This window comes from Colias croceus, chromosome 9, assembly GCF_905220415.1.
Source record: "Colias croceus chromosome 9, ilColCroc2.1".
In the NCBI taxonomy this organism is placed as follows: domain Eukaryota; kingdom Metazoa; phylum Arthropoda; class Insecta; order Lepidoptera; family Pieridae; genus Colias; species Colias croceus.
Window position 1 is genome coordinate 1,096,261 of NC_059545.1, and position 13,107 is coordinate 1,109,367.

At 33.7% G+C, this 13,107-nt stretch overlaps 1 protein-coding gene across 1 annotated transcript in view; it reads left to right on the forward strand.

Moving 5' to 3' along the window:
• LOC123694137 (protein embryonic gonad-like) overlaps positions 1-3,579 on the forward strand; it is a 110,526-nt gene extending 106,947 nt beyond the window's left edge. Inside the window, exon 3 of the mRNA XM_045639456.1 lies at positions 1,725-3,579. Within this exon, the coding sequence (XP_045495412.1) occupies positions 1,725-2,648 (924 nt within the window). The 3' untranslated portion in view covers positions 2,649-3,579. The remainder of the gene's footprint in view (positions 1-1,724) is intronic.
• Positions 3,580-13,107: the final 9,528 nt, after the last annotated feature.

Here is a 13,107-nt window from a genome sequence, read left to right on the forward strand (position 1 = left end):
CCTGTTGAAAAAGAAAATAATTAGACATCAATATTATTGAACGTTAATGATGAATTTGCAATTTCAATTGAAAACGTACTTTTACATAAGATTATTTTAGATGATCGAAGATTTTTTTGTGACTATCACAGTCCATTACGTCATTATTTTAAAATGAAATAATGGTTAATATTTTTATTTTTTACTTCACCCTGTACAATATATTTTACCCGTCCAACATTTTACAAAGGCAGGCAGTTAGTAGAAAATTACTACCAAAACTTTAAACTTTAATTTACTATTCATACACAATTCATACATCCACAACGGTACAATTCAAAATTCGCCAAGCCTACGAATCGCGTCCAATTAATCTAACGATATGTCCGACAATAAAAGTATCCTAGCACTGTTATAGCTCAGATCCGAGGCACGTACTTACTCAATTAGTGTGCTATCTACAATACAAGATCCTCATAAAGAACGAGGAGTTATCGGAAATTTCTCATCTTGTGAGTCAGCGCGCCTTCGGACATACGTGAGCCTTTTGATACAGTAGGTTTGGTTTGGCTTTTATGACTAGCCTATATTGCTTAACACATCCTTGTTACAGTGGTTGACGCGTGAACGTAGAACCGAGGGGTCGAAGAAAAAAAAAATGTCTCGGTCGGGTAGGACACAGAAGGCTTCTAGTCCCTAAAGAAAATCGATCAGTGAAATAGGTGTATGGATAATGCATCTGCCCCTTACCCCACTTGGGGATACGGGAATTCACGTCTTTATATTGCTACCTTTTTCGTGTAGATAGTGATATTGCTAAATTAATTGCCTTATTTCATGAAGATAGTGATTGAGATGTGAAAACTATGTAGATAAATGTTTTTATTGCAATGAATAGAGATGACTTCTTTTTAATATGAATATTAGATCGTTGAGTCAGCGTACGTTTTGATTTTTAATGAGTATTTCTTAAGAATGAGTATTCTTAAGAAATAAATTTGCTGAAATTATATTGTTTAAGATTAAGCGTTTTTATCGTTTCTATATAATATATTTTACTATTCCTGTTTTAGTGTAGCTGTGTGTAGGTCTTAATATCGATTAGTCCTATACCAAGCACGTCGCTTATACTTCACGAAATTACATATAGTGTATTAATAATTTCCAAAACACATTTATCCTTAATTAATAAAACCAATTTATTTCAACTTAATTACATTGAAATCCAATCGCTGGAAAAATCCCCAAATCTCATATGAAATCTGTTCCTCAATCTAAAATTATGTGGCAGATCCTTATTTACTGAAAGCGGACCAAAACGCGGGTGAAACTGTAACATAATCGCATATTTTATGTTTCGCACGAATTAAATTGAGTACGAAAGCACCGAGGTCGGTCCCAGCAGGCTACTTCCAAATCCAAAATACAAGAAACACCCATTATTTATGTACGCTACGGGACATGCGTACATCTGCAATATTAACTGCGATATACGTCCCTCACTCGACCCAGATTCCGGTCCACCGCTCTTTATGATGACTTTTTGAAAAATGTAGTTTTTAATTCCGAGCAGCGAATCGAACGACTCCAGCTTTAACTGTACGCCGTATAAATTACTATTTCTTATGCCCGCCGCGGAAGTCATGTCAATATTTTACACCAAATTAATGCAGGCGGCGTCGGCGTTTTTGCGAAAATCGAATTCTTTAATTTCCATGTATTAAATCGAGTCTCTCTTGTTGCAGTCGTTCTTCGGGCGGACGTACAACAACCTGTCCTCGATATCCGAATGCAAGAACAATGGCGAATGTGTCATCAATAAGAAAAACAGGACGGCGTGCAAAGCGTGCCGGTTACGAAAGTGCCTCCTTGTCGGCATGTCGAAATCGGGATCGCGCTACGGGAGGAGGTCCAACTGGTTCAAGATCCACTGCCTCTTACAAGAACAGCAACAGCAGCACATACAGCAGATGCAAACGAATAAATCGCCGCCCACCTTCAACGCGTCTATAAATCCATCGTTCCTGCCAACAAATCTCTTGCCCGCGGCGGCTTTGGCGGAGTATTACAAAAATTCTGAGAAAACTTTCACTGACGATGTGACGCGGCAGAGCGTATCGCCGTCCGACTCAGGAGCGTCATCCGCTGACCCCGAAGATGACAACAGTTCAAGAAGCACAAGTGGTTTAAGTATATTCCGACCTGCGTCGTCCCCGAGCAGCGATAAAGATGTCCGCTTACACGCCATACGTAATCAAAATAAAGACGTAAGAAGAAAAAAGGTTCTAGCGCCTACTCCGTTTAGCCTCACCCAGCCTTTATCTGCGACGCCTAATTTCCCTCCGCGCAGTGTGCCATTTTTACCTTCACCCATACCGCAGTTACGGCCAATACCATCTGGAATGCAGGCCTGGCAGAATCGTAATGGAGGAGACCTATTACTACATTCACCAGCCGTTGCTGGAATAGCCGTAGAACAAGATCAGCCTATAGATCTCTCCATCAAATCAACTGCAGTGCTATTTAGAAGTCCGAAGAACGAAGAGGTCAGTGACTCGGAGCCTGAACTGAGTATTGACTTAAGTTCCGACACAAAAGAAATGATGAAAAACCCACTCGATCTAAGTCTTGTATCGAAACGGACTGAAGAAGTGCCAATGACGGGCTAATTAACAAATTAATCGTCTGCCATTATTTGAATCTCGTTTATTTATATGTAAATACGCTATTTCCTAGTTAGTTAAAGGTGTTGTAAAAATTTAAATTTTAATAAATACTTTGCCATACAGTATTTAATAAATCCGAACATTCCTTCCTTGTAGAGTAACTACGTATTTTTTCTACGCATATATTGTTAATATTAAATGTAGTTAGGTAATTTAAGTGAAAAGACAATACGGAAGAGTGATAATTGAATGCCATGTTTTAATGTACTATTTTTGGATAAATGTTCATTTGATGTGTTCAAATCAGAGAATAATATAATAAGGTGAAATTGTTGCTTGTATACAAACAAGAAATATAAAAATAAGATAACTGAAGTTTTATAAAACAAATGTTATTATGTATAGAGTAATAAATAATTAATTTCATTTCTATATTGAGAATGCCAGTTTGTGAATACATCGTTGATACGTTCTTTAGTTATGAATTTCTTATCATAGCAAATATTGTAAGATATTTCAAAATGGCATCGCTTCCTAAATAATATTATATATTTGTAGTATAATAATTGTGCCAGTAACATCTATGCCAGTGTATATTTACCAGTTTTAGTTTATGGGATTTAGGGCCAGTTTTAAAGCTCAAAATTAAGTGTACAAATTGATGGGATTATTGTATATTACGAAATCGTTGGGAATAAAATAAGTATTTATTTTAGTTTTTAGGCCAGTTATTTGAGTCATATTAGTTAAGGAATAATTAGCATACTTAATTCTTATTTTTTAATTTATATTAGTTCATTTGTGTTTTGATTTGTGTTAAATGTTTCGTTGTTTGTTTTTTTCGTTTGTTGGAGATTTTATACTTTGATACATTCCTTGTATTGTTCAAGCCGATAACTCGTAGTTGAATGCTCATTATAAATCAGCAGAGAAATACCGTTTTTTATTTATACCCTTACTCTCGAAACACATAATATGAAAAGAAATTGATAGAGTCATTTCCTTAATAAGGGATGATGTTTGTATCACTAACTATTTTTTTTTTTGAGACTGAATGATCTGGATCACACCGAAATACATTAGATATATTATATGTAAAGAGTCGAACCTTTGAACAATTAATAATGAAATACTCGTTACTTTTAAGATCATTCTGAAGGAGTAGACATAGTACCTATATGTTGCCATAAAAATATCATAATATAAAGTTAACATACAAGTCAGACAGTGAAACTGCAATTTGGATTTACATCGATATTGATATGGGTATTAGGTACACAAATTACCACTTACAAGCATAATTATCTATAGAATATAGATAAAAAAATATTTTGCTCTCCCCTCAAGAATATTTAAATGTTAGCATGTATATATTATTATATTTTTCATATGATAAAACAAAAAAAGTATTTTTGTGTCACCTCAATAATATTTAAATGTTAGCATGCACATAATATTTCATATGAATTTTATTTCAATGGTCGTATTTCAATAAATTGGGGAATTATCTGTTAACGATAAAAATTAATAAAAGCTGAATATTTTTAAAATAATAGACGCCTTCAGCAAAGACCATATTCGTTGTTACATTCAACTATTTATCCAATAAGTACTTTTTCATGACTTTCAAAGTCAATATTAACCTTTTGAACGCCAATGACATCTATAGATGTCATGCGCAATCGTGCCCTGTGCGCCAACGACACCTATACATGCCAAGAAACAGATCATAGATAAATACAAAATAAACATATTAAACCTTTACTTTTACGTGTTTTATTTATACAGTTTATGAACTGAATCCCCAGTTATTACATAATTGTACACAGTAAACAAAATTGCCAAGTAGTTATTCAAATATTTGATGACAAAAAATAACTTAATTAATGGCTAAAACAGCATGTTCTCTCGCGCCAATGACATGTATACGTGCCTACTAGTGATGTAGTGTAATATTCAAGTAACTTCATTAAAATTTCAGCGAAATTACTCTAATTCGCTTAATTTTTGTAATAACTACAAAAAAAATATATAAGCTTAGTCACTGAGAAAAAAGGTAAATACTACATTCTTTGGTATAATACCATATTGTCTATATTGTGGATATTGTTGATTTGAATATTTTCCTTTTCGCCAATCATGCGCATCCCTAGCACAGTATCGATATGCAATCCCTTCTGCGCCATTGACATGAATAGATGTCGGACTGGTGACGTCGTAAGCGCGTGCCGTGTTGTTAAGTGCGGAAAGTTGTAAAAATATTTTATCGAGTCGAATATTATAATCAAATAAGTACAAGGCTATTAATGAGCATAATAATTATATAGATAGGTAGGTAAATACAAGGCTGTTAATGAACATAATGATTATATACAATTGTTGATTTTTTATTATTTTTTAATTTATCGTCACAAACACAATGTATGCGTTCTAGCATAATATTTATTGTCCATGTAATGATAAAAATTCGCTTAGGTCCAAAATGTATAAATATCTCTAAAAATCTGTAGGTACTTACCTATTTAGCAGTTTTCAAAATTTATTACCTAATAAGTCTAATCAGTGCCTTTATTAGAATATTCTTATGATACAAATTGTCGCTATGTCATATCAAAATATGGTAATTGACCTAAATAGGTACCTACATATAATTAGTATTTGTAATAACTCAAGTATTAAACTAAATGATTGGAAAATAAATATGTAGTTTTAATGCAATTCCCTTTATTTAAAGGTAATAGTTGTTTTGATATTTACAAATAAACACTCCACAATAATACCTATAGTTCATATAAACTTAATAAATAAACTCGATAAGTTATAATAATATACAGCTACACATCCCTAATCAGAAGCGAGAGATTATAAAAAAAAGGATGGTTGCCCGCGCCATTGGCATGTATACATGCCAATGGGGCGTAACTGATAGAGAATAGTGCTGTAACTTGCTGCAATTTTATATGTATTTTTGTATCTCAAAAGGTTGATTTTTTTTGTTGATAGTTGCTATAAATGTGGTCTTAAGTTTTTACAGTAGGAGATGAGGTTAAATAAATATTATTTTTGTGTTATAAGCTGTTTATTCAAATATTCAGACGTGAATTATTATGTTTATCGATAACATTTTGGACTCCCTACTATTTTCAAGGTTATCTCATTGAATTTGTGGCTTGGCGTGGAGGGCACGGCGATGCGTTTTTGCTCTGGCGGTCAAAAGGTTAACAGACGTAGGTAATACACGCTATAATGTACGCTAAAAAGATTTTAAAACGGGATTTAAATCCATTAAAACTTACTATGTAAATAACACACCCAAGAAAGAGGCGTGTTCTCAGAATAGGAACCAGACAGTTGATTAGTACAATATTTACTTAAATTTGTTTACTTCGTTAGCTATGCAACTACTGTAAGGGAAGACATTCAATTTCTATGAAACCAAATGAATTAATTGTTCAAACAATACTCAGTTCATAGAAATATCACCCTTAAGTTAATGGGATAAGGTATAGTATCGTGTGTTGTTTGTATAGGCAGGATAGTGATACATTATGCAGTGTTGCTACCGTCAACTACCGTGGGCTCCCGAATCAATCATTAATAATTCAGAGGAGATAAGGAAATGAGGGTTTGGTGAGAAGAAGGTAACAAATATTGGTATAATAACGTGAAAAATTTTAAAAGTTTTGGCTGTATACCTACGAATGTACATGAAGCTGTTATAAGCAAGCGCGCAAGAGCAACTTTTGTCTCCGCAACTATTTTGTTTCTCGCATCAACTCTATGGGCTAGTAAGAAAGTGCGCGCACGTAGCAACGCAACTTCCTATAGACTTGATGGGAGAGACAAAATAGTTGCGGAGACAAAAGTTGCTCTTGTGCGCTAGCTCTAAGGCTCAGTTTCCATTGGAATCGAAATGTCGCTTGATTTAGGAATTAAATTCTACTGCTGCGGCTGCGACTGCAGATCATTTCCTAATTTTAAGGATACCTAAGTATGATGCAGAGAATAAATTGTAGAATGATCCCAAAAAACTGACCTGCGGTTCATAAGCGACATTTCCTAGATTTCCAAATGCCATTTATTTTGTAGAACTACAGTTCAAATAATACATTTTTAAATTAACACATCAATAATTACAAATCGGGATGGATGATTTTTATACGCAGAGATTTGACAATTTTCAATAAGTTTAAAAAGGCTACATACAAGGAAATAGGAGAACGTTTCTATGTCACATGCATGACTCGAAACTTTCCGCTCCACAATAACCTTAAACACTTATATAATTACTAGCGGTCCTCCCCGGCTTCGCCCGTGGTACATATGAAAAATAGATGTTGGCCGATTCTCAGACTTACCCGATATGCACAGAAAATTTCATGAGAATCGGTCCAGCCGTTTCGGAGAAGTATGCAGACTAACATTGTGACACGAGAATTTTATATATAAGAAGTATCCATACCGTTCATATAAATACAAATGAAGCGAAATTTCTGGAGCCAAAAAATTGTGCTCCACTTGCGAGCTGTCTATCGAACAGACGGGCCAATAAATCAGACCCATTTGGTGGTGACGACATAATTTTTTGGCCAAAGGTGTAATCTCAATTAGGACGATATTTCTCTCGTTAAAATCGCTCTGGCGATTACGATGTACCGTCTAGTGGAGAAGTGGTTTTGGGAATATTAATTTTTATTAACTGTTAATTTGAACATATATTAAATAAATAAATAAATAAATATTATAGGACATTATTACACAAATCGACCTAGTCCCACAGTAAGCTCAATTAAGGCTTGTGTTGTGGGTACTAGGCGACGATAAATATAATATTTAATAAATACATATATAGATAATAACACCCAGACCCAAGAACAAATAATTGAGTTCATCACACAAATATTTGCCCTGACCGGGGATCGAACCCGGGACCGTCGGCTCAGTAGGCAGTTACTTTTACCACTGCGCCAACCGCGTCGTCAAATTGGTTGTGTTGTTAATATAATAAATAATCTATCTATATCTAAGAACTTATTGTGACTGTCTGCTATGTTCTATGGTATCATCATCATCAATGAAATTATAAAAAAATAGAAAGGATATGCTTAAGAGAAGAAATACGATTAGTAACACTGTACATTGTTACAGCTAATTTCATAATCTTCAGCATTTAATAGGTTCCCTAAAGAAAAATGAATACATTAAACCCCGTGTTCCTTCGCTAAGTTCTAAGCACTTTTTCAATTAAATTATTCTTGTAATTCCATTCAAGAGCAAGCAAGCAAGCATTACAATTAGTATGCACCTGCACATCAGCATGGCCAGCAAGCCAGCAATAAAACATCATCACGCCTCATTTTTATTCCCATTCCGCGATTCAAAAACATCCAGTTGATTAAACCGATTTATGATCCACCTATCTCTAACAATTTGTGTTGCACACAGCAAGGTTAATTAAGTCCGAACGCCTTTAAGCAGATCGTAATTACAACTCAAGTCACTGATCGCAAATTTTAGCCCCATATTTAGATAGCTATTCGAAAACATGCAACCAAACTCATTCACTTAGCTAAGCAAGGCATGGAATGTCTACGGCAATTCTCTGGCGGCTGCGTACTCAATAATCCTATCATTATGCGCTAACGAGCAACATTTCTTTTCACGGTAGACTATATCGGGAGACGGTTTGGCTAAAAAATTGGTGTGAGATGCGCAATATGTTAGGTCTGCACTCTGCCGTACTTCTGGCTGGGGAGTTTTTCTAGAAGGCAAAATGAGGTGAAAGTTTTCTTATCATTAGACTAGACTAGAGTTGAATGAATTGGTCAGTGAGGTTGGTATGTGGGTGACATTATAAGGTTCGAAGCACGATTTTCTCTGGCCATGCTTCTTTTAGATTTGGAGCTGATAAAGTGTTTCGAAGGTAACACCTCTCTCGCCATATTTCTTTTGAGGACTATCTTCCGGCCACCAGCAGCAGGTTTTGACTGAAACAGATTAAAAAAGGCATATTAGAATAGCTTCTATAATTTTTCATGAAGTCTAATTGTTGTATTCACTGCTATAAGATTACAGTACAGCCACAGGTTAATGATTAGTTACTGCGTAAGTACAATAGCTATAGTACGTCTTGAAAAAGTCTAAAAAAGTCGTCACATTCAGTATTTATCCAAGAAAATAAAGTAATGACTCATAAAAACCTGCAACGAACATCTGGATGAAAGAAATAGTTCATCATCCACCATCCCACAATTTTATTGAAACAGAGCTTTAAACGTTCATATTTAAGGTCAAAAATAGACTAATTCCGTCACCGAATGTACATTTACGCCAGCCATTACTCGTACTAACGAGCTACATATCTCGCTCCAGCGCGAGCTCGTTGTTCTGAAAAAATCATGATTTGTTACTCCGCAGTGCATGACTTCGCACGAATCGAGTGACAACAATCTTGTCAAAAACTCTATTGTTGCCACATCACCGCACGACATTATCACCCTTCTCCCGATCTATTTAAAGGCCATTTTCATACCCAACATTCGGATGAAAGGTGTCGGATCCAGAACGGAAAGACTTAATAATATCAATTAAATCTGTTAAGGTTTTATTGTGCGCGAGCCTTATTAGGATAAGCGTACAGTTATGCGCTAACAAATGGGAGCATTTCGTTTTGTCGGCATTTATGATCATGTTATTATATTAAATTATAATCATAATCTTGGACGTTGAAATGATAATTAAAAATTATGAGTTACAAGAAATGGGTGTTCTTGCTCGTAATGGTCTCGCTTGCGCTCTGAATTATTTTTCTTTTTTATTAAGCAAGTTTTCCGGGTTCACTTTTTGCTGGAGAAAAATCTTAGTCGTTTCGTCAGAATTCCAAGATGTGCATGGTATCTAATGTAATGTGCATGATAAGTATTGTACCTATATTATTGTTATAATATGTGTTTGTGTTGCAAATAAAATAAAATATAAAAAAAAACGTGTGGCACTCGGGGACTTGGCTTATTGACGGAACATTTTATAATTTAAATGAGTTTTTCTCTACCCAGACATGAGTATTATTATCGGTTTATTATTATTTATTATTATTATATTCTTTTTTTTTTTTAAACGCTGACATTTTTTCACTATACAATTGCATGCCAGTTCACATGGCGAACACTGTTACCCAATACTTTGTAAAACATCTAATGTACCTACGTGTTCAAGCAATGAATAAATGAATTTTGAATTTTGAATTTGAATTTTGACTGCCGCGGTAAAGCTATTGCATAGCATGCCTTCAAGCCACACCTCCGTGCCCGTCGGAGTGGGGAGCGTGAGGTTTTTTCGTTACGGAATTCCTCGATTCGGTCCCCGCGCTCAAGGCCCGCGATAGAAGCTATGCAATAGCTTAATAAAAAGTAATAAATATGTAAGTATAACTTTTATAGCTCATGCAGAAATAGCTAGCGGCTAGTCGTCCTTGGCTAGTTAAACAATGTAATTCATAGCATTATTAGCAAGGAAACCTTTTTATTTCCTAGTGTTTATTTATTTATTTTTTAAAACTTTATTTTGCAAAAAACAAGTACACAATCAAATAAAATAATAATTTTACAATAAACAAAAGCACAAAGGGCTTTATCACTGTGCAGTGATTTCTGCCAGGCATTAGTGTACAGTACTACACAGTAATACACAGTACTTTTTTTTTTATTTATTTATCAATAAAAGAAAAATAGGGTAAACGCAGCTATCAACGACCCATCGAAAATCTGAAGGTATTACCGACCTATAAAAGTAATTCGAAATTTAAACGTTTCCAGAACTATTCTAGCTATAGGTAGGCAAAGTTATACACGAATGTATTACTTGAGCATCGTATACTTTAACGTTAGAGTGAGTAACTGAGCAAAATAGAGTTAAAATGCGTAAGTTGCTGCGGGGTAGCGTGGAAGCAGGACGTGTCGTACTGTTCCGTTGTTCCTTCGGGTAAGTACTGTGAGTATCTTTTTAAGACATTTACAAACAAATGTCATCTATATTTTAATTTATATTACTAAATGTCAATGCATTTAAGTGTCAACTTTTCATTTCTTACAACATTTTATTAATAAAAAGTAATTTGAAACGATAAAACTTAAAATTAAAATGGGACGGTGTTAGCTTCACCAGTTTAAGCCGCGGCAGGTATCAACGACCCGTAAGTCGGCAATGGCAGCAACGTAACTTTTTGTTTTATTTTCTTTTATGTTATTATATCACACTAACACAAGTGGTTTTATGGACCAGTTTAAATCTAAGCTATGAGTCTTCATAAAAATCTATTAGCGACTAAACTTTTTTGTCTAGTGTTGTGTCTTTTAGCGTTGTCAATTTATACAAAGTTATGATATTTTCGAGGATCCCTATCGAATAGTTACAGAAGTAAATCATTGTTTTTTTTTTGTTTAAACAATATGCATTTGTTCATATTTTGTATGACATTAATCAATTATAATCTATTTTATAGTCTGATGATGAAATGAATTAAAATAACCATTTTTTTATGGGTCGGTAATACAATTTAGGTTTATACTTACATACTTTAATACCGACCCATGTGGGTCGGCAATAGCAACTATAGGAAGCTATTACCGATCGAATATAGATTGTTTAGTTTCTCATCTACAAATTCAAATTCAAATTGCTTTATTTGCAGAATGTAGAATAAAGATGTTTGTATATACAAATAATATTGATCCTTAAACATTCTGCTCGTAATTGAGCGTGCAAATATATTTTTATTACTTTTATGACATAATAGGTGCCTATTAAAAATTATATTTTTAGGTTAAATTTAAAAAATTAAAAAAAATTATATTTTTAGGTTTTTAGGTTAAATTAACATAAAACATATAATTAGGTATATTTTTTCCAGAAATATGGAGCCACGAAAGCGGCGAAAAGTATTCAGTAAAACACAACTCGCCGAAGCAATCAATCAAATAGCATAACGAAATATCCTAGAGTTTGAAATCCTTAATTTAATATATGTACATATATTAATAGTATTATGTTGATTAATTTAAAAGTTTATAATTATTTAGTTCATTACTAAAAAGTACTCATTTGTTTTATTAAAAATAACTACAATTAAAAAATACGAATATATTTGCATTTTTATTTCATTTTATTAAGATCGGTAATCATCATCATCACTAGCTTCTATACATTCCATTGCTGGAAAAAGGCTTCCTCTCACATACGATCGGGAATAGCTGCATAAAAATCGTTAATAGCTTCACAGCCGTTTTTATGGGTCGGTAATAGCAACAATCGACTAAGTCACATTGTCAATTATTATTTACAAGATAATCCTTTATTAGAATGTATTTGCTTCAATAAATACATTTTTTATACATAACACTAGCATATAAAATGAAATTATAAATATATAGAAGAACCAGTATACTTAAAAAATATGGTTGATTTTGAAATTGCCTTAGAGGGGTCGTTAATACCTGCGTTTACCTTACATTATAATTGAACATGCCAAAAACCACGAAGATTTGTCCGGCATGCAAAGCAATCCATCCACGACAAAATTCAATGCACAGCGTGCTCGTGTGCTCGCGACAAGTTAGATACAATATAATATACTTAATGCTAGTACATAATATTATGTACATTGTACACGTTATAACAGCAGTTTTTACGCTACCTTTTAACCAACACCCACTAAGCTTACAGATTTAAAATATTAGATGTTATATAATTTAAATACGGGCATGATTTGGTAAGATTAGATTTTTTTGGTATTGTTTTTGATTTGTATTTTGGTTTATTTTTGATTTCATAGTTTATATGTTTTTAAAATTAAAAACAATATAAATTACTTACCTACATATTTAAATTACAGTCGTTTCTATTTCATTTACTTACCATCATTGCATTTTTGAATAATTTTTCAATGTTAAGCTTGCCAGATATATTTTATCCACAAAAATAACATTCTAGGTAAAACTCGAGGCGGAAAAAAGAAAAACCTTGAGAAATATGACGTTGATAATCGAATTCACTATTGTATCAATGTAAAAGAGATAATGAACCAATTTTTATTGTGTCGTGATCGCGATGTGACCACCTTGACATTATGAAAGTATCACTAAAATGTAAGGATGCGGTTATCATGGTATTACTATGCATATGTCGTGGTCATATCGTAGATTTGATCATTTCATGATATGAGTGGCCATTTCACGAAATGGTCGCATATCGTGAAATGCCCAATTTAGTTTGGCCACATCATGATGTGGTTTGGGCAGATCAATGATAAGAAATCGTTTCACGATATGGCCAATTAACGCACGGTTTTTTCTTGAAATGATCAAAATTATTTGATCATATCGTAAAATAGTTACAGTCGTTGGTAGAGGCGCTGCAAGCTCTGTGTTTATGTGATAAGATGGCGGCCGCTGGCGAAAATTAAATT